Source organism: Acanthochromis polyacanthus, chromosome 9, assembly GCF_021347895.1.
Source record: "Acanthochromis polyacanthus isolate Apoly-LR-REF ecotype Palm Island chromosome 9, KAUST_Apoly_ChrSc, whole genome shotgun sequence".
Lineage (NCBI taxonomy): Eukaryota > Metazoa > Chordata > Actinopteri > Pomacentridae > Acanthochromis > Acanthochromis polyacanthus.
Window position 1 is genome coordinate 12,841,043 of NC_067121.1, and position 23,971 is coordinate 12,865,013.

General features: G+C 43.5%; 1 protein-coding gene across 1 annotated transcript in view; it reads right to left on the bottom strand.

Moving 5' to 3' along the window:
• Window positions 1-23,971, bottom strand: part of LOC110970809 (potassium voltage-gated channel subfamily H member 2-like) — a 121,285-nt gene that overhangs the window by 59,159 nt on the left and 38,155 nt on the right. The window contains exons 3-4 of the mRNA XM_051953664.1: window positions 4,513-4,677; window positions 3,258-3,508 (exon numbers count right to left, since the gene is read on the bottom strand). Of these exons, the coding sequence (XP_051809624.1) occupies window positions 3,258-3,508; window positions 4,513-4,677 (416 nt within the window). The remainder of the gene's footprint in view (window positions 1-3,257; window positions 3,509-4,512; window positions 4,678-23,971) is intronic.

Here is a 23,971-nt window from a genome sequence, read left to right on the forward strand (position 1 = left end):
CAAAAATTCTGAATGAAGTCCGCATCTGAGCCTCTCACATCACTATCCCACCACTCATGGCTGCGACTCCGCACCCACACAGTTCTTTGGACAGACGTTGCTGCCACTGCCCCACAAAACGCCAGGGCCAAAATCCTGGCTCTCTTTCTTCTTGACCTTCTCCTTAAAACTATTAAGTTATAAATATGCTGGCTCCGGCAGGACAACAACTTTTAAATGGCCAGACATGCTCTACTGTTAGCGTCCATGTTTACTTCCGTAAACACTGAACACGCACTCTGATTGTCCTTGTTGTGTCCTCTTCTGCGCATGTGGGACACTTTTGGGTCGTGTGAGGTTCACACAGGAGATCCCATACAAGTCGCATTTAATTGGAAGTGTGAACGAACTTGCAAACAAAATCGGATTTCACAAAAAAATCGGAATTGAGCATTAAGCCCTGCAGTCTGAATGTAGCCTAAGAGTGAAATTTCTTCAACATAGGTCCCTATCAAAACTAAATATGGCCTGTATTTAAGGGAATTTTAAGTGTGAATATTTTAAATCATCCATTTTCATAGCCATTTTCTTATAGACTTTTAGTAATTTCTCCTCTTTTTAAGTAAAAAAAAAAGTCAGCAGTATTTATTCTTAGGAATAATTTTGGGTCCTAAATTTAGCAGCTACTGAGTTTTGCTTCTTCCCATTTCTTTAGGGCAGTTTCAGATATGTTATGACCACCAAGCCGTACATATAGGAGGTTGACTGAATTGGATTAAATCCAATGTTATTCTTACCAGTACAGCTGTGCCTTGGCTGCAACCTCTTTTCCCAGTAACTCTGCTCGCACTTGATATCATCCACTGATGAGGAATGTTTTAAACTCCCGCAGCTGCCATCTAACCTGGTACAAGGAGGGTTGATGTGAAAAAGAGAGTCATATTTACCTTGGCTTCTTCCTCTTTCTTCTCTCCTATACAGAAGTATATCTGGGAGCTGGTGTCAGATGTCTTTATTTGTCACTAGAAGGAGGTGCTACCCAAATAGTGTGTCTGACTTACATGCTGTGAAAAAGTATTTGACCCTTCTTAAATTTTTGCGTATTTGTCACGTATAAATGTTTCAGATCATCCAGAACAAGATAATCCAAGAAAATACAAAATGCACTTTTAAAAGTATGATTGCATTTATTGAAGGAAAAACGTAATCCAGCCCCACCTTTCCTTAAATGAAAAAGTAATTCCCCCCTTAGTTACCAGTCAACCTGGTAACTAATTGTTGCCATTAATGGAAAATTGGACTAATTGTCCAAATGTCAAATTCACTGGACAGATGGATTAAATTTCACCAACCACATCCACACATGATTACTCTCAGGCTTGTTGAATCTGAACATCACTTAAATAGAACCTGTCAGGCAATGTGAAGTAGCTAAAGAGTCTCAAAAAGCAGTGCATGATGCCACATTCTAAAGAGAGTAAAGAACATATGCGGAACAAAGTCACTGACATTTATCAATGTGGGTGGCTACAAAACCGTTGCTGAGGGTCTGGGATTCCAGAGAACCACAGTAAGAGCCATTATCCACAAATTGAGAAAACATGGAACAGTGGTGAACCATCCCAGGGATATCCAGGCCACCAAACTTTCTCCAAGAGCACGTCAACATCTCTTTCAAAAAGTCACAAAAGAACACAGATGAACATCAGAAGAACTGCAGGCTTCACTTGCCTCAGGAAAGGTCAGTGTATGCGATTCCACAATAAGGGGGAAACAATGGCATCCACTGTAGAGTTCCAAGGAAGACATGCCTTGTGACCAAAAACAGCATAAAGGCTTGTCTGGTATTTGCAAAAGAAATATCTGAATAAACCCCTAGATTTTTTGGATAACATTCTGTGGACTGATGAGTCAAAGGTGGAATTTTTTTGGAAGACATGGGTCCGTACATCTGGTGTAAAGCTAATGCTGCATTCAACAAGAAGAACATCATACCAGCAGTGGAACATAGTGGGGGTAGTGTGATGGCTTGGGGCTCCTTTGCTTCCACAGGACCTGGACAACTTGTCATAGCTGATGGAAACCATGAATTCTGCTCTCTATCAGACAATCCTCCTGGAGAATATCCGCTCATCAGTTCATGACTTTAAGGTCAAGCACAAATGGATTATGCTGCATGACAATGACCCAAAGCACACAAACAAGTTCACCTCTGAATGACTAAAAATGAACAAAATTAAGGTTTTCGAGTGGCTGAGTCAAAGTCCGGATTTCAATCCAATTGAGATACTGTGGCAAGACTTTAAAAGGGCAGTTCATACTCGTAAATCATCTTATGTGGCTGAATTAAAACTATTCTGAAGAGAAGAGTGGGACAAAATTCCTCCATGGTGATGTAAAAGACTGATCACAAGCTATGGCAAACATTACTGTCAAGGTTGGCTCAACCAGTTATCTGGTGTAGGAGGCAATGACTTTTCACAGGGGTGATATACGTTCACACATAAATCATCACTGAAAAATGCATTTTGTTATTTGTGGATTATCTCTGTCTAATATTGAAAAAATGTACAAATTAGTTTGATGATCTGGAACTCACAGTTTAACTTCACTCTGACATATCACCCATGTTCCTGTAATGTCAAGCCTGATGCCCAATCCCAACAGCAGCAGACCCCCCACAGTTCTTTTGCAAACATTCACCGCTTACACATGGCAAGTGGAGTCTTTGGTCTCATAAGCACACAACCAGGAATCAGATTCAGGTAATTGGAACTTCATAGCCAAAGATCTTAAATAGAGGATATGTTGTAAAATTAAGTGGCCTTTTCTTCTGTATAGCAATGCTGGTGATGAGCAACAGCGAAAAATCCATTGCGACAGGCTTTGATGGTCCAAGAGGCTTTTCATAGAGCATGTTACTGGTCTAAGTTTCATGTTCCTGGCTCATTCAAGCTCATGGCTATTTTCGCACAATATCAAAAAAATCAAGAATAATAACAAACTGCCACCAAGTCATTTAAATTCCACCTCTTCTAGGTTTAAACTCTAATAACAGTTGTCTGATATATAGAGCATAAAATGATTAATAGTAATTACTTTGGTGGAGCATGTGAGGATGCGAGTGGCGGGGTGAAGGCTGGGGTTGCTGAAGCTGGAGTCAGACCAGTATGAAGCTGTCTGTTTCTTCTCCCTACTCTTGTATCAAAATGTACCCCACTCACATCACCTCCATCTCCTATCCTTCCATCTTCCTCATTCCATTGCCTAGGTACAACCAAGTCACCCCTCTTTCCTTCTCTTCTTCCTCTCATTTCTTCCTCTTCTTCTTTGTTCCACAGCATTAGTCCACTTCCTGCTTTCCCCAGCTGCTGTCTTTCAGGAAGGGACAGCAGTTTGTCAAGGGCCACAGACTCTTGTTTGAGTGGAGGGAGAGTGGTAGAATGAGCACCAAGTTCTGTGTCCTGTGACAGGACACTCATAGTAGGGCTGAGGGAGCGGAGAAGAGGGCACTGACGTTGACGCCGAGCTGAATCAAATTCAAGAGGAAAACACTGATGGTTAGTTACTCCCAGGCCTGAATATCAAAGAAAGGGTTGAACATCAATCTACTTTGCCTTATTTCAATGAAGTAGACAATAAGTATCACAATAAGTACCTATGGCCCTAGGTGCTCTAGAGCTGCAAATTGCCTTACTGTGTGGCAACATGTTTAGAGTAATTTCATATATTAAGTATTTGTTTAGGCATATACACTAGAACACAATATACTGTACATTGAAAAGAGTTGGCCCTTCATTTTGGCTTTTTATTCACATGCCTATTGTGTTCATGGTTACATTTATTATTTGGCAGATTTTGTCCAAAGCAGCCTACTCTTTCTTGGATAAGGTGAAACCTAGAAGCCTTGGTGAAGTTCCACATTCCTAAGCCTAGTCATAGAATTCACTCATTTCATTTATGAACCTGAATTATGTTGGCGCAGTGCTCAGTACACACATCAATCAACTTAAAATAAATTGACATGGGGACAGAGCACCCCAGAGTAGGACTACTGCTTCTTTGTTGGGGCTCAGGACAAAATGTTACAAAACTGCAACAACAGGCTAATCCAGCTCCGTTTTTCACTTCATTTACAACCTCAGGTTAAAGCTAGGGTATAGTCAGAGTACTAATCTAAATGTCTACATTACTGCATGAAAATATGTTGATGTACAGTATCTCAATTTTATTTTAGTGTTAAATGTACAATATCCCTATATTATCAAGACAATATAGGGATAGCGCACTCAGTCAAGGTTTAGTGAAAATGCTCAAAGAATGCAAGATTGACACAGATTATTGGACAATATCCACACAGATTATTGGGCAATATCCACATAGACACATCTCTCAATACATTATGGTTATTAGGTATTCAGCCTTCATACATAGCTTATGAAAATGACTTAATAATAGTGTTGTTATCTACTTATCTTAGACTGACAAATGGTGAACCATGCTGAGGTCTGGACCAGCTCTGATTTAACATACCTAAGGTCAACCAGGGAATATGCAGCACTCTGTTGTGCTCTCTGGCTGGAGAGCTGTTAGCTGGTCTGCCATCAGTGAGAAGTTCAAAGTTGAGAATGAACATGATGACGAGGCCATCTTCATTCTTGACTGGAACCACATCTATTGCACAGTGGAAACAAACACCTGCAGTAACACACACAAGAGAAAATATCCTTTTAAATTTTGTCATGATGAGTGTAGCTTCTGATTGGGATTCATGTTCTCAGTATTTCCTAGAGGTGGTGATGCCAGAGTAAAAATGATTACTATGCTGCTCATTAGATTATCTAAGTGTTTACAATAATTAACATTCATATCACTTTAAAACAATATATCTGCGGGAGCTGAAGTCTACATAAGTCAGCATTATTCTTTTATGTTCTTAAATTTGTTCTTGGTAATGGTTCACAAATCAGTTACTATACATTTTCTAGACAAAAAAACAGGTGGTTGTTGCAGCAGTTCCGTTCAAATTTATTTACAAGTGCAGAAAAGTCTTTATACTTTTGGCTTTACAGTAGTTCAACTGTAGAAGGGCAGCCCTACTCTTTTTTCCTGTCAAAGAAAGGTTACTGGGAACTGGCTCCAGTTCAGAACTCTGCAGCTATACGCAAATTGACAGATTCTGTGGACACACATAGTAAGACCTAATTTTGCTATCCTTTCACCTTGATTCTAATTACACTACATTGCTTCTGATTAAATCTTTTATTTAATTCTAAATAAATTGGCCTTTTTGATAAGTCGATGAAGTTTTCTTTTGTTAGCAGCCTAGATGCTGCTGCCCCCATCAGACCACTCCATGAAAGATAGCTAGGGCCACCAAAGAGTCATAAAAAATCTTCAGAAGTGCCCCCTGCACCACAAAGACCACAGTCTTCTTAGCAGATAGTCTGCTTTGACCCTTCCTGTAAAGTGCTGTAGTGTGGTCTGACCAGTCCAGTTAATTGTTCAGATGAACACCCAGGTACTTGTACGAGTCCACTTTTTCAATGTCCATACCTTGGATATTCACCAATGTTGGGGGCAGTGTTGTTTTTGGCAGCCAATTTAGATTTAGTCTTAGTTTTAATCTTTTGGATGAAATCCTTATTCTATTTAGTCACAATTTAGTCATTTCTATAAGTGATAGTTTTAGTCCAGTTGTAGTCGACGAAAACTCAAAAGGTTTTAGTCTAGACGTATTAGCCTTTTAACAAATTACATTAACCTCACTGACAAAATGACAGTGGATTCAATGTTCATTACTACAAAAAAGCCAACAAAGATATTCCTTCTTCAGGACTTGCGGCTTTATTTTTTGTCAGTTTAGAGTAGTATGTTAAGGTTAAGGTTTTGTAGAATAAATATCCTCGTCTCTATTATTGTTCTACGTCGTTAGAAATAAAAACAATACCTTTAATTCTGTGTTCTGTAAAGTCAGTGCATTTAATTTACAATGCATTGATTCCATAGAATACAATGTTGATTAACTTGCAATGCCCCAGTAAAATAAATAAATCCCGAATAACGGGGGAACAGTTAGATGAAGCATATCGATGTTCTGAAGGCTGGAATGTGAAATCTCTGGTTAGAATGTGGTCAGATGGTTTATATGATGTTATTGTTTTACTTAAAATCTGTTTAAAAGTAGAACAACTCAGGTCCGACTGGTTTATCGCAGTAAGCTTTGAGAATGGTCTTAGAACTTCTCTTGCCGTTTCTGTCTGACCGTCGGACTGAGGCCACAGACTGTCACCAGTTAATCTGATCGTCACACTCTGCCACAGTGAAGCGATATTTCCACTCCGTTAGGTGGAAGTCCTCATTAAACCGAGAATTTTACTGGTAGACGGAACAGCCGTGAGTCCAAGCAGAGCAAAAATGACAACGTTAAAGCTGACAACAAGAACATTTCGGAACAGTTTATTGACATCTGTGTGTTTTGAACAGGCATCGGTACAGTCACCTATGCTATGCATTGCCGTTGTAACAGCCTCGCTCACTGAATATCACCAGTTGATTGAAACCATCCATTAATGTTTTCGTCCAGTCTCGTCTCTTGAACAAAAACTAGCACACGTCTCGTCATGTTTTGGTCATCAGAGAACCGCGTTTATTTCGTCATCGTTTCGTTTTCATCATGAAAAAAAAGGGGCGTCAACGAAATAATTTCATCATCGTCATTAACGAAAACAACACTGGTTGGGGGTGTGTGACTGCACCTAGAGTCCCTATATTATCAGAGTATCGACATAACTGGTCCAAAAATTTCGGTCATGTGATCTATAGGAGCCATTTTGTTTCCAATTCATGAACGCCAGTTATGCCTGTTAACGTTGTTTACAACGCAGAGAGTAATTCTAGGTCTTTTTTTACCGTACAGGCGGACGGGAAAACGTATTTTACTAAATTGACCGAAGCTGCAAACTCGATGATAGAAACATTATACACCCATGGAAAGCTTAGATTCTCATGAATCCGCCGGTATAAACCCCTTTCAGATGTGATTACCACAGCGGGTAATATAAACACATTTGTCCAACAAACAGCAAATAACGTAAACAGCACAACTCACCTTTGAAGGCTCATAACTAGTCACAGATAAAAATATTCCCCAAAAAACGGCCATAATCCAACCTTGGACATCCAGACAAAACAAGCCAGTAAAATATTTTGTCCAAAACATGTCTTGAAATCAGTAAACGATCCACAAATAACTAGTTTTCATGAATGTGCACCTCGCGCTGCACGTCCCATATTGAGTGAACAGAAACAAAATGGCTTCAAATCCCCAGTTGCCGGTACTCCGATAATATAGGGACTAACTGCACCTGCAGAAGTCTACTACCGGCTCTTTGGTCTTCCCTAAGCTGATCTGGAGGCAGTTCCGCTGACACCTGTTGTAGATTCTCTGATGTTCGCGAAGTGCAGGCGGGGAAGAAAAATCCGTTGACACTGACTTGCTTAATAATAAGTTTATTATAGCAAACTGAGATCACTTTTATATGTTTTAAACAAGTGGGACCATGTCACAACATGTGATTCGTATTAGAAAACCAAAAAACAAGAGCCTCATTGATAAACCCTGTTGCAGAATCCATAGGATAATTTCCTCGACACAGGAACTCCTATCTAATAAAACATTGAGTTCTTTCAGCAAGAAGATACAGTCCATTCTAACATACAGCACATGTCTAGCAACATGTCCAACATCACATGTCTCAGGTCATAAGAAACATATGTGTAATGGCACGTCTGGCCTCACATCTCAGGTCAGATACTACACACCAGTCTGCAAAGTAATGCAACAGTTCTCTGTACTCCCAATCATCACCATCTGAGATGAAACAGACAATCACAGAGTCATCAGAGAACTTCTGCAGATGACAGCTGGCTGAGTTGTACATGAAGTCTGTAGTGTACAGGGTCAAAAGAAGCAGAGCCAAGACCGTTTCCTGCGGGGCCCCTGTGCTACAGACCACAATGTCAGACTCACAGTCCCATGCCCTCACAAACTGGTCTGTCTGTGAAGTAGTCCAGTATCCAGCCCGAGGTGGTGATCAACCCCTGTGAGCTCCTCAGGAGAACCGGCTGAATTGTGTTGAAAGCACTGGGGAAATCAAAAACATGACCCTCACGGTGCTTTCAGGCTTCTCCAGGTGGGACAGAGCTCTGTACAGGAGGAAGATGACAGTGTCCTCCACCCCAGTGCCGGGCTGGTATGCAAACTGCAACGGGTCCATCGATAAGCTCACTAGAGGGCAGACATGGGCAAGGACCAGCCTCTCCAGAACCTTCATTAGATGAGACATCAGTGCCACAGACCTGTAGCTGCTGAGGCCCTTTGAGTGTGATATTTTGGACAGTGGTACTATGTGGCATGTCTTCCACAGCTGTGGTACGTTCCCCAGCTTCAGGCTCATATTGAACATATGCTCAACTAACCTGCACAGCTGGTCTAACGCAGGACGTGATGCTATCCGGACCTACAGCTTTCTTCAGCTTCAATCTCCTGAGCTTGTTCCTCGCCTGGGTTGATGTAAGGGACAGGCTGGAGGAGTGGGGCTGGACGTTTGATGGTGTGGGTGGACATTTGGCAGGAAGCAGTGGGGGGGGGGGGGTGATTACAGCACAAATGGTCATGATGCATGGTTAGGCATCATGACAATGACCCAAAGTATGAATGCTAGTACACCTCTGACAGGCTCAAAAAGAACAAAAATATGGTTTTGAAGTCTGGAATTGATTCCAACTGAGATTCTGTGGCTAGACATTAAAAGGACAGTTCATTTTCGAAAACCATCGAATACTGTCAAATTAGAGTGGGCCAAAATTCCTTCATGGAAATGTAAACGACTGATCACAAGCTATCACAAACATTTAACTGCAGTTGTTACTGTCAACGGCAGCCCAACCAGTGAGTAGGTCTATGGAGGCAATTACATTTCCACAGGGGTGATATACAGTGAGGTCCATATATATTTGGACATTGACACAATTTTTAGCATTTCAGCTCTGTACACCACCACAATGGATTTGAAATTAAACAATCAAGATAAGTTTTGAGTGCAGACTTTCACCTTTAATTTGAGGGTATTTACATCCAAATCAGGTGAACAGTGTAGGAATTAGAACACATTTTATATGTGCCCGCCACCTTTAAAGGGTGTTACAACACGGCTGTCTTGGGTAACCCAGTTGCAACAATTACAAGAGTAAACAAGGACTAAATTTCCAGAGTTTTAGTCTGTTTTAATTTTTTGTATATGGAGTATGTTTCAACACAAGAAGTGAGGGGTCTGGAAGCAAATGGGTGCTGCTGAAATTAAAGAAACAAGTGACCTTCTTTGAGAAGTAGGCTCCACCAGTCTGTGGGGAAAAAATAAAAGTACATCAAAAAACAAAGAAAAGCTCCAAACAGAAAATACAAAAGGCAGCAGCACCCCTAACTAAAGTTAACAAAGGGTTTCAGATAACAGGGATTTCAGATATAGCTTTACTTTTGTAGTTCAACTCCTGACTAGCTTCAAGATTCACCTAAGTATTCACAGAATCAATAAGGACACCTCCCGTCCCCAAGAGCTTCCACCAAACACTGGCATCAACTGGTTCTTTTAACAGCTCCTGGAACCTTGATTGCAGTGATAGTCCCTCCCCTGTTCTAATCCAACCTCAGCTCCAGATGTTGCAGGTGTGGTGGGACAGACACACATTTGGTCCATTGAAAAGGTGGTGGGTGTTGTGTATTATACTGTTTCTGTGTATGTACTAACAGTGATGTATGGACTATGTACTCTCAACTAGCAATCCTAGGAATAAAATAATTGTGTAGTGAAAGGTTATGAACAAAGTAGTGTGCAAAAGAGGAAAATGTAATCTTTAAGAAGATAAAAGTGCAAAATAAATGTAATGTTAAGGTGTATTTAATACCCAATGTGAAAAAATATTGTGGTCTGATTTGGCCGGAGCTGGAATAACTTAAGTATAATAAGTAAATTAAAAGAAAATAATTGAGAGCTGCATATTGCTGACAGTAAAGGGGAATAAATTGGGATTAAACAGAGCAAACAGTCTGACGTACTAACACCTGCTGACCTAATCATGTCTCAACATCCTTCTCAAAAGAAAAAGATTAAGAAATTCATGCGTAGATGGAACCGTATTACTGGTGGACATGATAAATGGCCAATTGAGGCACATTTTAAGAAAAACAGACAAACTGAATGACAAAAGGCATCAGAAAAAGAGACTGAAAAATTCTGAACAAAGAGAAATCCTTCAACATTTTAAATACGAAGGAACTCACAGACAAAGGGCTTTACAAGAAGCCACAGCTCCACCTCACTGTGACCCTGAAATCAAAGGACAATTTCCTCTAGGGCCAGCAAAAGAAGGGGTGGATGGACGAATAACAGGAACACTAAAAGTAGAAATGTTTGAAAAAGACACTAAACAAGAGAAACATACCTAAAAGTTATAAAACAAATCTGAAAGATGACTGCACAAGCAGACCAGATAAAAAGCACATTAGAATAACGGAACAGGAAGAGCAGGAGGAAACAGAACAAGAATGGCAGGATCTGAAAACAGCATTACAACATATGCGACAAAAACGATGCCCAGTGCCATTTGGCATCGACATTGACCCTGAAATAGCTGATTCTGGATATATTGAGCGACAATCAATGCCACCTGGCATTAACATTGACCCTGAACCAGCTGATTCTGAATATGTGGGTCTTCCAAAATACTCAACTCCATTTAATGCAGGAGTTCAGTCCCACATTAGACACAACAGAGAAAGAGACAGGGAAATTTTAGAGGAATATGATAAAAGGATGAAAGTACATACACAGAAAATAACAGCAATAGACAGGGAATTACACCAATGCAAGAAGAAAACCAGGAAAAGTTAAAATAAAATATTGACAAGCTTGAACAATTGTTGTCTGAGTCTGAAGCCCACATACAGCAGATGCAGAGTGACCTGACACTGAACCAGCGGAGCAGAAGCAGGACAAGAGGGGGAGAGTCCACCTGTGACGAGGAGTACCACAGATGGCTGACTGAGAGGCAGTTGACAGAAATGCAGACAGATGGCTCACCACAGCACCAGAGTCCTCAGGATACGCCCCATGAATCAAGTGAAGGTGATACAGAAGAAGGCAGTGAAGGTGAGGAGAAACAAATGATGCAATGTCTTGATGTGGATGTGAAAATAAAGAAGGGGTCTCCAAAAACCAGAACTATGGTTCTGCAAAACAGAGATGTCCCTTTTAACCTTAGTGGGAGGAAGAAGAAAACCACATGCATTATGCCCACTGATAGTTAAGGGGCCTCAAAACCAGGAAAGATATGTGCCATGGGGTTTTATGGATCTTACAGGGCTGATTAACCATCTTCCCGCATTAACAGAAGGAGCAGATCGATGGATAGCTGCTTTTGAGGAGAACACGGGAGGAGTGAAGCTGGCAGGTGGTGACATCAAAGCTTTACTCATGAAGGTCGTGGGACGGCACCTGACCACAGAGATATGCAGAGATGCAAAGGTGGGTGCATTGATGGTTGGTCATAACTTTGATGATTTGCCCTTTGACATTATCTGACCAAATGTGTGGGAAGCCCTGAGAAAGGCATATCCCTCGCGGATGGATCCCTCCAGACTGGAGAGAGAGAGCCTCAAGGGAGAAGAAAGCCCTCTACAGTTACTGCATGAGTTCCAGAGGAAATGGAAAGCGGAGACAGGTAGCGAATGGAATGCAAGTGAGTCATTGAAGGCTTTGTTTATGCTGTATGTAAAAAATGCCATGTCAAAAGAGGTTCAGGTGAAACTGAACGGAGTGGTTGGGTTAATGAAAATGGACTGGCCTGTGTTCTCAGAACATATTGTTCATTATGTTGATGCCTACAGAGCTGAAAGGAAGGCTGTGTTAGGATTTGGGGGGTGGAGAACCCAAGCGCAGGCAAACAGGCAATAGGTGCTAATGAAAAAGGGTTTTATTTAATGAAAATTCCAAAAACACAACTGCAGAGACTAGAACTCAGACAGATGGGCAAAAAACCTAATTAACTAACGCTATGGAACTCCAAAAACACAGCTTCAGCGACTAGAACTGAGGCAGCAAGGCAAAAATCAAATTAACTAGTGCTATGGCTCTACAAGACTCAATATAACAAAGCAGAGGGGACGTACTCACACAACAGACGAACTCAAACAAAGGAGCAAACACAAACTGAGGTAATCCAAGGTCTGAGTCCAAGGGGGAAAAATCCATGAAAGGGAAAAAGCAGCAAGGGTCCAAAAACATTAGTCCAGGTGGGGAACAGAGGCTGTGGCAGCGTGTGGAGATGGCAAACAATGAACCGGCAAAGACAGAGGGAAGCAGAGGGTATAAATAGCTGAGGAGTGGACCAGGTGAATGAGGTGAACTGATTAGCTGCAGCTGAAGCCAATTGAGGACAATCAGCTGGTGCAGCTAGAGGGCGAGTGACCAAGAGAAAGAGACAAGAGGAAAGGCTGGCAGACAGAGGGAGACAAAGACACACAAGCCAAAAACAAACACAAAGGACATTAATGGGAAAAAAAGGAAAAAGAGAGAAAAAGGGCAGAAGCAGGACTATAACCATAACAGGGTGCTGAAGAACAGAACAAGATGCTGGCTGGTAAGTTGACCCAGCTGCAAATAAGTGAACTAACAAAACAGAAAAAAGACAGAGAAAAGCCTAAACACCAGGCCCCAGTGACTTTTGCAGCAACGGACCCTAAGTCAGAGGGAGCCATGAATGGACAGATTGAAGGAGTGGTAACACAAGCTCCAGTATATGCTGCAGCCATGACTCAACCCCAGACTCAACAGACCCAACAGGCCCATAAGGTATCAATGACTAACCCTCCCTCGTATTCTCCTGTGCAGCAATCTGTTCAGCCCCAGCAGGTTCCACCAATCCACGTGCACCTCAACCAAGGAGGTCCCGGCAGTTATCCTCCACAGGGGAGAGGAAGACCGAACTTTAGGGGAGGTCCCCTGCAATGAGGAGGGTGGAGAAGACCACAGTCGAGGGGACCCACGTCAGCTCAGCTGGCACCCCAACAATCTCAAGTCAACTCAACAGCTTCGACAGGTCAGTCACAGCTGCAATGTTGGGGATGTGGAGGAGCAGGACACATGCAGAGAAACTGTCCAAGCAACATCCCAAACAACTCCAATATGTGGATGGGACCAGCAGCAAACTGGCCATAGGGGGGCCCAGAGGAACCACAAGGGGAGGTAATGACTCCAGTATTAGCTCAACACCCACAAAATGACCCTAAAATAAAAGTTACCATACATGACCATCAGCACGTCTTTATGGTGGACACAAGAGTAAAGGAGGGGCTGGCCTGCCCCTATCCTCATCAAAGATTCAAACAATTGGTTTCTCTGGGAAAGAACAAATTACTCCCCTAACCTAACCAGTGCCAATGCAAATTGGAAATAAAGTAGTGTGTGCACCCTTGCTATACTACACAGATACACCTGTAAACTTGTTAGGAAGAGATGTGTTGTGCAAACTCAACACCAAAGTAAGGTGTTCGCTTGATGGAGTGTACTTTGATGTCTCAGATGATGATACCTCCGATGCTGTGTCTATCATGTCCCTAATAACTGCTCCAGACTCTCTGCAGACAGAGCAACTACAAAATGATGCATCCATATATTGGGCCAGGCTGACCACACCTACTTCTCATTTGATTTTGTCTTGGGAGACCGGGAAGCCACTGATAATGCATCAATATCACGCAGCCCGAGAACCGATACTGCCATTGCACTGCACCATGTTGTATGATGCGCATCAGAGCCATGGAGACTATGATGAGTGCTGGACTGAGGTAATTAATAACGCTACCACTGTTCTGCAGTATGAGGACATCATTGTAAGGCCACAAGGAACTGCTGCTAAAGTGAGACTCACAGAAGAAATGAGTGACTGGTTTCAGGTGCCTGGATCTGTGCCACACATCACCTTGCTTATTGCAGAAGGACATGAATCACATGATCTAGGACCCATGATGCTTCAGAGCCAACAAATAAAAGACTGGATTCCAACTGATTGTAAATATCTCAGTGTCTCCTCTAATGGACTTTTCCTCAAAATAGCATGTAGAGACGCAGATGAAGCCATTACTGAAAAAGTAGTGCTGGCAAAGGAAGTTAGGAAACAGATGATCATCTCAGAAGAACACGAAGCTTTGTTAGAACAGGTCCCGTCACAAGTATGGTCAAAACATAACACTGATGTAGGTTTAGTTAAATCAGCTGAACCCCTACTATTTCAAACCAAAGAAGGACCCAGGCTACCATATCAAAAGCAATATCCCCTGAAACGAGACACGGTAGAAGGAATTAGACCCACAAGCTCTGGTAGAAGCAGGAGTCTTGGTTAAGGTAAAGAGTCCCTGTAACACGCCTATTTTCCCAATACGAAAACAGGGAAGTAATGACTATAGGCTGGTACATGACCTTAGAGCAGTCAATGCTATAATTACAGAAGAAATACCTATTGTTCCTGACCCGCATACTTTGTTGTCAAATATACCACCAAATACCAAATGGTATACAGTCATAGACTTGTGCTCTGCATTTTTCAGTGTACCTGTCCATCCTCAATCACAATATTTGTTTGCTTTTACCTACGAAGGGGAGCAATACACTTATACATGGCTACCCCAGGGTTTTGTGCTCTCTCCATCCATATTTAATCGTGTGCTTGCCAACGATCTTAGCCACGTAGATATACAGTTGACCTCCTTAATGTATGTGGATGACATCTTGATTTGTTCAGAAACTAAAGAACAATGTGAAAAGGATTCCATCACGCTCCTTAAAACTTTAGCAGAAAATGGCCATAAAGTCAGCAAAAAGAAGCTGCAATTCTGGCAGAAGTCTGTTGAGTATTTAGGCAGACAGTTGAGTGGAGATAAAAGATGTATAGCTCCCTCTCAACTAGAGGCCATACTTAAAACTCCAAAACCTCAAACAGTGGGTCAAATGCTGACCTTCTTGGGCATGACAGGCTACAGCAAACCTTGGATATGCGACTATGCTTTAAAAACAGCTCCATTAAGAGCACTCATCCGTGCTGTGGGACCAGCTACCCAATCAGCTAAGCTTCAGTGGACTACTGAGACAGAAGGTGCGTTTCAACTTTTAAAACATGACATGCAGACAGCTCCTGCTTTGGCCAATCCAGACTACAGTAAAATGTTCCATTTCTATGTAGCTGAAAGACAAGGCTATGCATGTGCTGTGCTGATGCAAGATTCTGCTACAGGCAAACAGCCCATAGCTTATTATAACACCAAATTGGATGCTGTAGAAGAAGGCTTGCCACCCTGTTATCAGGGTCTGGCTGCAGCAGCTTTTGCCTACAAAAAAGCTTCAGTCATAACTATGGGTCGTCCTGTTATCTTATATACTTTTCATCAATTGCATGCTCTACTAACGGGTCCACGATTTGTCATAACGCAGGTCAGGTGTACAGGCTATGAGGTCCTGCTTTCCGGTGCTGAGCTAACCATCCAGAGATGTACCACTGTTAATCCAGCTACTCGCATGGTCCTTCCAACAGAAGGCATCCCGCATGACTGCCTAAAAGAATCAGATGCTTTCATGAAAGTACGTGAAAATCTGTATAAGCAACCTACTCCATCTGATCTAACTCTGTTTGTAGATGGATCCTGCGTGCGTGACGCTACAGGGATCAAGGCCGGTTATGGTATAGTCCAGCTGAACCCAGACAATACCTTTAACACACTGCAGGTAATGTCTCTTGAACAGCCTTGTTCTCCCCAGTTGGCAGAGATTAAGGCTTTAACTGCAGCATGCCGTCTGGCAGCTGGTAGGCATGCTACCATATACACAGACAGTGCCTATGGCTACGGAGTTTGCCACATTAATGCCAGTATTTGGAGGCAATGGGGGTTTGTTCATGCAGATGGCACGCCTGTTGCTCACGGTCACGCAGTAGTAGAATTAATTCAGGCTATGCAGCTGCCCACTGAATTAGCCATAGTCAAGTGTGCAGCACATCAAAATAGTACATCTTTAATCACACAAGGAAACAATCTGGCTGATGAAGCCGCCAAACGGGCTACTGGACAGGCAGTACAAGCACCTATTTTAACTCCACAGGACTGTGCACCAATAACTAATTTAAGGTCATTGATTGAGGCTCAAAATGCAGCACCTGAAGCAGAGAAACGCCTGTGGGTGCAAAGGGGGGCAGTTCGGACTCCGGCCCCCCATGAGGGACTGTGGAGAAGTGCACAGGGTCATTTTGTGATGCCATTGTCATTGTTACCTGCTGCCATTAAGATTACACATGAGCCTGACCATTGTTCAAGAGCTCAAGTGTTGAGAAAACTGCAAGCTGTGTGGTGGACACCCTATATGGCAGCAGTAGTTGATAGGGAACTTTCATTGTGCCCACATTGTCCAAAATACAATGTTAGAAAGATGTTCACTCATCCTATAGCACATATTCCAATCCCCGAAGGTCCCTTCAAACATATAATGATGGACTTTATAGACATGCTTCACAGAGTACAGGGCAAGAGATATATTCTTGTTGTTGTTTGCAGGTTCAGCTGTTGGATTGAGGCTTGCCCTGCTTCGAAGTCGGACCACAAGGTAGTTGCAAGGTTTCTTTGCACGGAAGTGTTTCCCAGGTTTGGCCTGCCAGACACCATTTCATCTGATAGTGGTCCGCATTTTGGGTCAGAGATAGTGAAGGAAATGTTCTCCCATTTACGGATCAAACAGAAGTTTGGGTGTGTTTATCACCCACAGTCACAAAGCTCAGTGGAGCGCGTAAATGGTGTTCTGAAGACAAAAAATGCTAAAGTTGTGGCTGACAGCAACAACAGTCTGACTTGGCTTGATGCTTTACCTATAGCATTAATGGCTATGCGGTCCCAAACTAACAGACTAACCCATCTAACCCCGCATGAAATGCTTACAGGGCGCCCTATGCCGATGCATAGAGGACCCATAGAGGGGCCCTCCCTGCCACAGCTTGAACGTGAGCTGGGAGATTACTTGAGAGCTTTAACGCCAACGGCAGAGACGAAAACAAACATCCCGATTGACGCCCGTGAAATCCAAGTGGGCGACCAGGTGTTCATAAAGGTGTTTAGACGACAGAGAAACGAACCACGTCGAGATGGTCCATTTACGGTTGTATTTATAACTCCTACCGCTTTGAAAGTTAAAGGTAAGCTCCCCTCAAGCAGGCCCGAGTGGTGGGGCAGCCTCCGGGGTTGCCTCTCCCCTCCCTGCGCCCCCTTCCTCCCCCGACGTTGGAGGTTGGAGTAATAGGGGTCACTCACCTTTCCCTTAAAGCTGCTGTCCGGAGTTTCCGTTTGTTTTCAATTTATGTATCATTTTTTAACAAAGCTTAAATGTGTTAGTCTAGTTCGATACTATAATATAAAGTTAGTATAACTGTTACGGGCCCCGGACGTGAGGCCTGTGGACAGACTGTACAATAGAATGAATGATGAGACAGGCGACAGGCGATGTGTTTCCTTCTCTCGCTTTTCACACACTGAGTGTTTATTTACAGTCTTTAACCACAATTCAAATCAAATGCTTGCCTTAAGCTTACTATGACCAAATCATTTCATGAACACAACATATAAACAGTTTAACAAAGTCCACAATCCATGTCTAGCATCAAGCTAGTTATACGTCTTGGCGGTTGGTACAGCCAGGCGAGAGCTTGGGATTTATATACCAAATATTCACATGAACAATATTCATTAACAATAGCACAGTACAATACATATGTCAGGAGCTTCATAAAACATATACAGACTTGAGCCTTTGTGTTAAAATCAAGTTCAATATTCAGACGCGGGCGACACATTCAGCTAACGGTAGCTAACGGTAGCATTCTGACCCGCGATTCGTTACAAACTACAACTACAAAACAGATATGTTACCGAACTCACCCACGGCACAACGTAAGGCAATAGCCTTTATATCTTGGCCCAAATTGTGTTAGTTTGTTTACTCAGGTACTAACCTGTACAATAGAATGAATGATGAGACAGGCGACAGGCGATGTGTTTCCTTCTCTCGCTTTTCACACACTGAGAGCGAGAGCTGCATACAGCCGTATCAGCCTGTCTCACTAAAGAGGAAGCGCCCCCTTGTGGGAAAATTAGGACATGACTCCCAACACAAGTACACATTAAAAATTAGTACAAAAGGCCCTTCTAACACAATAATCAAATAAAACTTACTTGAAATAAACCACAGAATGTGGCAGCACATTCCTGTGTGCCACACGCTCCCCGGCAAAAATAAAATGGCTCCTGACATTTAAAACATCTCACTGACAAAACCTTAACATCTTGAGACATATTTACATTCAGAACAACATTGACACATCATGTGTATAGGGCACATAAGTGTATGGCATATAAGGTGCACAAGCTGTGTGTGGTGGAATACAGTAAGGTGTTGCCCACACAGGTATGTAAGGTGGGGAAAGTGTGTTGGCTGCATTAACTGTAGGGTGTGATTGCAGCGACGGTTCACCCAATGTGTGATATGTGAGCAGCTGACGGGGTCTCCTTTCCCTAGCTGACCTTCTGATCTCACTGGCTGTATCAGCAACAGAGGCAGGAACAAACCCCTCTCCACCACTAGGTACTTCAGGTTCATCATTGTCACTATCCAGCTCAGCTGGTAATAAATCTGGACCCTCTGTCACAAGCTGACTAAGCCTCTGATCCTGACCCTCACATATCCTCAAACTAGCATGTCTCTCTTCCCTGCAAGGCTCATAAACACGCTGCTGTGTTCCATCAAAACCCTGATCTGTCTGAGCGATAGTAGCTTGGCGATGGTGTGGGCTGTCAGTGTGATGTGATCTGCCTCTCACAGGGAGTCTCAACCAGTACCTCTCAGTGCTCTCATCTGAGTCAGAATCACTCGTGTCACTTTGGGGTTTTCTGTTGTTTTTGTCACTTGATCTGTCTCGACTTGGTCTGTTTTGTCTCTTAGGTGCATGTTCAGATGTTTGTGGTGGGGTCTCAACAGGCAGGTCATTTACCAGCAGCAGCAGATTCCGGTGGAGAACTCTGGTTTTGCGTCTGTCTCCTGTCTCTGGGTAAACTACATACACAGGGTTATCTCCGACCCGATCTTTAACTACATAGATGTTTCTTTCCCAGTATGACCTGAGTTTCCCTGGACCACCCCGGTCACCAAAATTCCTGACAAGGACCCTGTCCCCAGGATGCAAGACTACACCTTTCAGCTTCTTGTCATAATAGGACTTGCCACGGGCACTTGACAGTTTGCTGTTCTCACTGGCTATCCTGTATGCTTCAGCCATTTTGTCTGCCCATTTCTCTGCATAATTCTTGTGTGACACTGAGTTTTTCTCCCTTATCAGGTCAAACAACAAGTCAACTGGGAGACGGGGGTGGCGTCCATACAGCAGATAGTAGGGGGAGAACCCTGTCGATTCGTGCCGTGTACAGTTGTAAGCGTGGACTGTTTTCTGGAGATGGTCTTTCCACCGCTCTTTTTCCTTATCAGCAAGCGTCCTAAGCATCTGTAAGAGTGTTCTATTAAACCTCTCAGCAGGATTTCCCTGGGGGTGATATGGCGTCGTTCTGGAGTGTGTGACACCAGCTTTCTCCCGCAGCGTCCTGAAAAGCTCATTCTCAAACTCACGACCTTGGTCGTGATGCAACCTGCCGGGATATCCGAAACGTGGGATAAACTCCTCAAAAATACGATCAGCTGCTGTTCTGCCGGATTTGTTCTTCGTCGGATATGCTTGAGCGAATCTTGTGAAGTGGTCTACTATGACCAAAATATACTCATAGCCACCGCGACTGCGTTCAAGATGCAAGTAATCAATGCACACCAGGTCTAAAGGTGAGTTTGAAGTGATTGTACCCATCGGGGCACGGACATGTCTAGCTGGTTTCTTTTGTTTAATACAAGGACACTTCCTGGTGACATATTCCTCCACTTCCTTTTTCATATACGGCCAGTAAAACCTTCTCCTTGCTAAAGATAGTACCCGTTCTGTGCCCACATGCCCCATGTCATCATGCAGATACTTCAACACCATAGGCCTGTATCTGGCAGGGAGGACCAACTGTTGTGAGTCACTGGTTTGTCTGTACAAAAGTCCATCACGTAAACACAGTTTGCTCCATTCATGGAGGAGTTTCCTTGCTGCTCTATTCACTGTTTGCCGTATATCACTAGTCAGAACTGTATTTTTCTCCTTTAATTTGACGACCTCTCCTATTGCTTGATCTTCCCTCTGACCCCTGACCAACTCCTCTCTACTGATGGTTGGAAAATGTGTTGGGGGCTCCTCATTTGCTGTTACAGCTAGAGTCAAGGCAGCAACCCAAGCCACATCCTGTTGCTCAGCTGCTCTAGTTCCATTCCAAGTGGCTTGGACAACCTCCTGTGACAGCTCCTCCGTACACTGTACCACATATCTGTCTATATCCAGAGGCATACGTGATAGTGTGTCTGCATCGGTGTTTGTCTTCCCAGGTCTGTATTTAATGTCAAATCTAAAGTCTGACAAGTCTCCCACCCATCGGTGCCCCACAGCATTCAGTTTGGCAGTGCTCATTACGTAAGTCAATGGGTTATTATCGGTGTAAATGGTGAAGTGTGGTGCATAGAACAGATAGTCCCTAAATTTTTCACACACTGCCCATTTAAGTGCCAAAAACTCCAATTTTCCGCTGTGCAGGCGGTAGTTCCTCTCAGCTGATGTAAGAGTTCTAGAGCCATAACCTATAACTCTCAGTCTCCCATCTTGATGTTGATAAAGCACTGCACCGAGGCCATCTTCAGAAGCATCAGTGTGGAGCTGGAATGGCAGGCTAAAGTCAGGATAGGCAAGGACTGGAGGATTGGTGAGCCTGTCAATGAGGTGTTCCAAAGCGGCTTGGTGTTCACCAGTCCACTCTACAGGGGACTTAGAAAACAGCTGAGGGCCCCTAGCCTTTATCTGCTGAGGCTGCACAGCTGACACGCCAGGTTTCACTTTCAAAAGCTCATACATTGGTTTCGCGATGCGTGAAAAATCCTGGATGTAGCTGCGGTAGTAACTGAGGAAGCCCAAAAGTCGCCTAACATCACCAACTGTCTCAGGTGTTTTAAACTTTAGAGACTGAACTGCTTCAAGATCTTTTGGGTCGATGCACACGCCCTCTGCAGAAACCAGGCGGCCTACATACCTGACTTGTCTGCGAAACAATTCGCATTTTTCAGGCCTCAGCTTTACGCCATGGTTTTGTAGGGCTCTCAGGACTTTGCGAACCCCCTCAACATGCTCCTCAAAGTTCTGGGAGTAACACAGAATGTCATCTAAATAAGGGATGCAGCATTCATCTCTGAGCGAGGTCAGCATTTCTTCCATGCTCCTCTGAAAAGCTGCAGGGGCATTGGAAAGGCCAAAGGGTATTCTAACCCATTCATATAACCCCCAAGGGGTTACAAATGCTGTGAGGTGCCTCGAGCCTTCTGCAATGAACCCTTGATGATACGCCTTCCCCTGATCAAGGATACTGAACCAGGAATGGCCTCCCAGGGTGTCTGTCAGATCTTGGATCCGAGGGAGTGGGTGCCTATCAGGGATGGTTTTCTGGTTCAGTAAACGATAATCAATACAAAGGCGCAAAGAGCCATCCTTTTTACGGACGCACACAACAGGGGCTGCATAAGGAGATTTTGACTTTACAATCCATCCTTTTGCCAAAAGGTCTTGGATGTACTCTTTAACCTCCGCAAACAGGGGTTTCGGAATAGCAGAGTATGCCTTCTGCACAGGAATGTTATCTTTAGTGTTAATCGACATCTGCAGACTAGGAATGCACCCGATATCATCAGCGTCACATGCAAAGGCAGATGATTCCTCATACAGCATTTTGTTTACAATCCCTTGTTGCTCCTCTGTGAGGTGACTTACATCAACTGGTGGCTGCCACCGTGGCGGTGCACAGGATGCCCCAGAGGAAGAAGTAATAGCACTCTGAATCATCACTTCCTCGCTATCAGGTGGGCCAGTTTCAACTATTTTTTTGATTGGCTGGATGCTGCCAATTGCAGATTTCCTCGGCAGAATGATGTCATGTTTGGTGTGATTTCCTATTGGCACGGCTACAAAAGGATGTCTTACATTCTGGATCTCTAGCAATCCCTCACCTATGTCTAGCTGCTGTAGTGGCACACAGCTTTCCTCTGGTTCAAACAGCACAAGTGGGTCAGATAGGTCAAACTGAGGTGGTACGCTACACTTAACCCAGGTTACACTACCAGCAGGGAGTACTCTGTCCCTCTGCCCCATTCTCACGCGTCCCTGGGGTGCAACAGTCCTTTTGGTCTGTACAAAGTGTACAATAGTCTGTGCTGTGTCGTCAGAAACTGACATGGCTCCGCTCAGTAGTCGAGCTAGAGTGGGTGCTAGTTTCTCTGGTTTTCCTTCTATCAGCACTTCCACTACATTAAATCCAATTAATGGCATTTCCAAAGGTGTTGGACTTACAAGGAATGGCACATGAATTGACAGGTTGGGGTCCTCATTACCTGGCAAGTTTACAGTTATGATAACCCACCCCTCAAAAGGAATAAGCTCGCCATTCACAGCATACACTTCTAGTTTCTTTTTGTCCTCTAGAAGCTCTATAAGTTCAGAAAGTGGTCGAATGTCAAGGTCAGGTAAGTACTTGTCTTTCCAGGACTTATCTATCATACTGACTTGGGCCCCGCTGTCTACCAGAGCGGAAACTGCCAGACCATTAAGGAGACACTTTGTTAAAGCTTTCCTACCTATTAGTTTGGCAATTTGTTCATTGCTGGGGGGCAAAGGGTCCTGTAAAGAAACAGTAGGGGTTTTCTTGTGGCAGGTCCTCTTCCGTACATCAGCTGTTTCAGTGGTCGTGGTTTTGGATGCAGTGTCTGCTTCTGCCAGATGGGACTCGGAACGGGTACCGGTTACTGGTTGTCCCCCTGCAGCAACCGATTCACGTTTCCCCGGTGCTTAGAGCTTTGCAGACAACCTACAGCCCTGTGGCCTTCTTTCCCACAAGTAAAACAGTGTCTACAGTCTTCCAGGCCCTTTTTCACACACTGTGTACAGCCAACAGGTCTCTTTGTTCTGGTCAGTTTGGGTTTAGCAGAATGGTTACTTGCTTGGTCTTTCTGAACTGTCTCTGCCAGTGAGTCTACTAATTTTGTGAGGACCTCTATTTTGTCTGCAAGCTGCTGTACAGTGCTTGTTTGCATTTTAGGTTCACTTTTCTTTGTTCTGAGTTGTTTTACATCTTCTTGCTCTATTTGTGCACTGTGGGCAGCTGTATGTCTCACGCGGTGTGTTGAGCCCAACCTCCGCTGTCTCTCACTCTCATCGCTTGTTATTTTTGTGACATGTTTCAGGATTGTTTCATCTGCGACTGAATTGTCTGAGAGTAAGGGCCTAAGCTCTCTGCGAATGTCATTGTACTTCTGTCCAATTCCTTGATACACCGTGTGCAGGAAAACACCTTGGACTGTGTCTGGGCTGTATTTCATTCCTGCCTCAGACTGTTTGGATGAGAACAGGATCTTCTGTTTGAGTCCAATGGCGCGATAAAGAAATTGCTGAGGGGTCTCATGTTCATTTTGTCTTGCACACATTAGTTCTTGGAATAGTTCTGTGTTATTTCTCTCTCCTAAGTGTGACTGCAAGAACCCTTTCAGCTCAGCAATAGTAATATCATCCTTATTTACAAGCATATCCTTAAAATCTCCTGGTTTAATAATCCTCAACACCCCTCTCAATATCTCAGAATCACTGAAATTGTCTTTCATCCCCTCTTCAATCTGCCTACACACACTGTTGTAACTGATGTCAGATGAATGATCCCCGATCTGGCCTCCCTGGA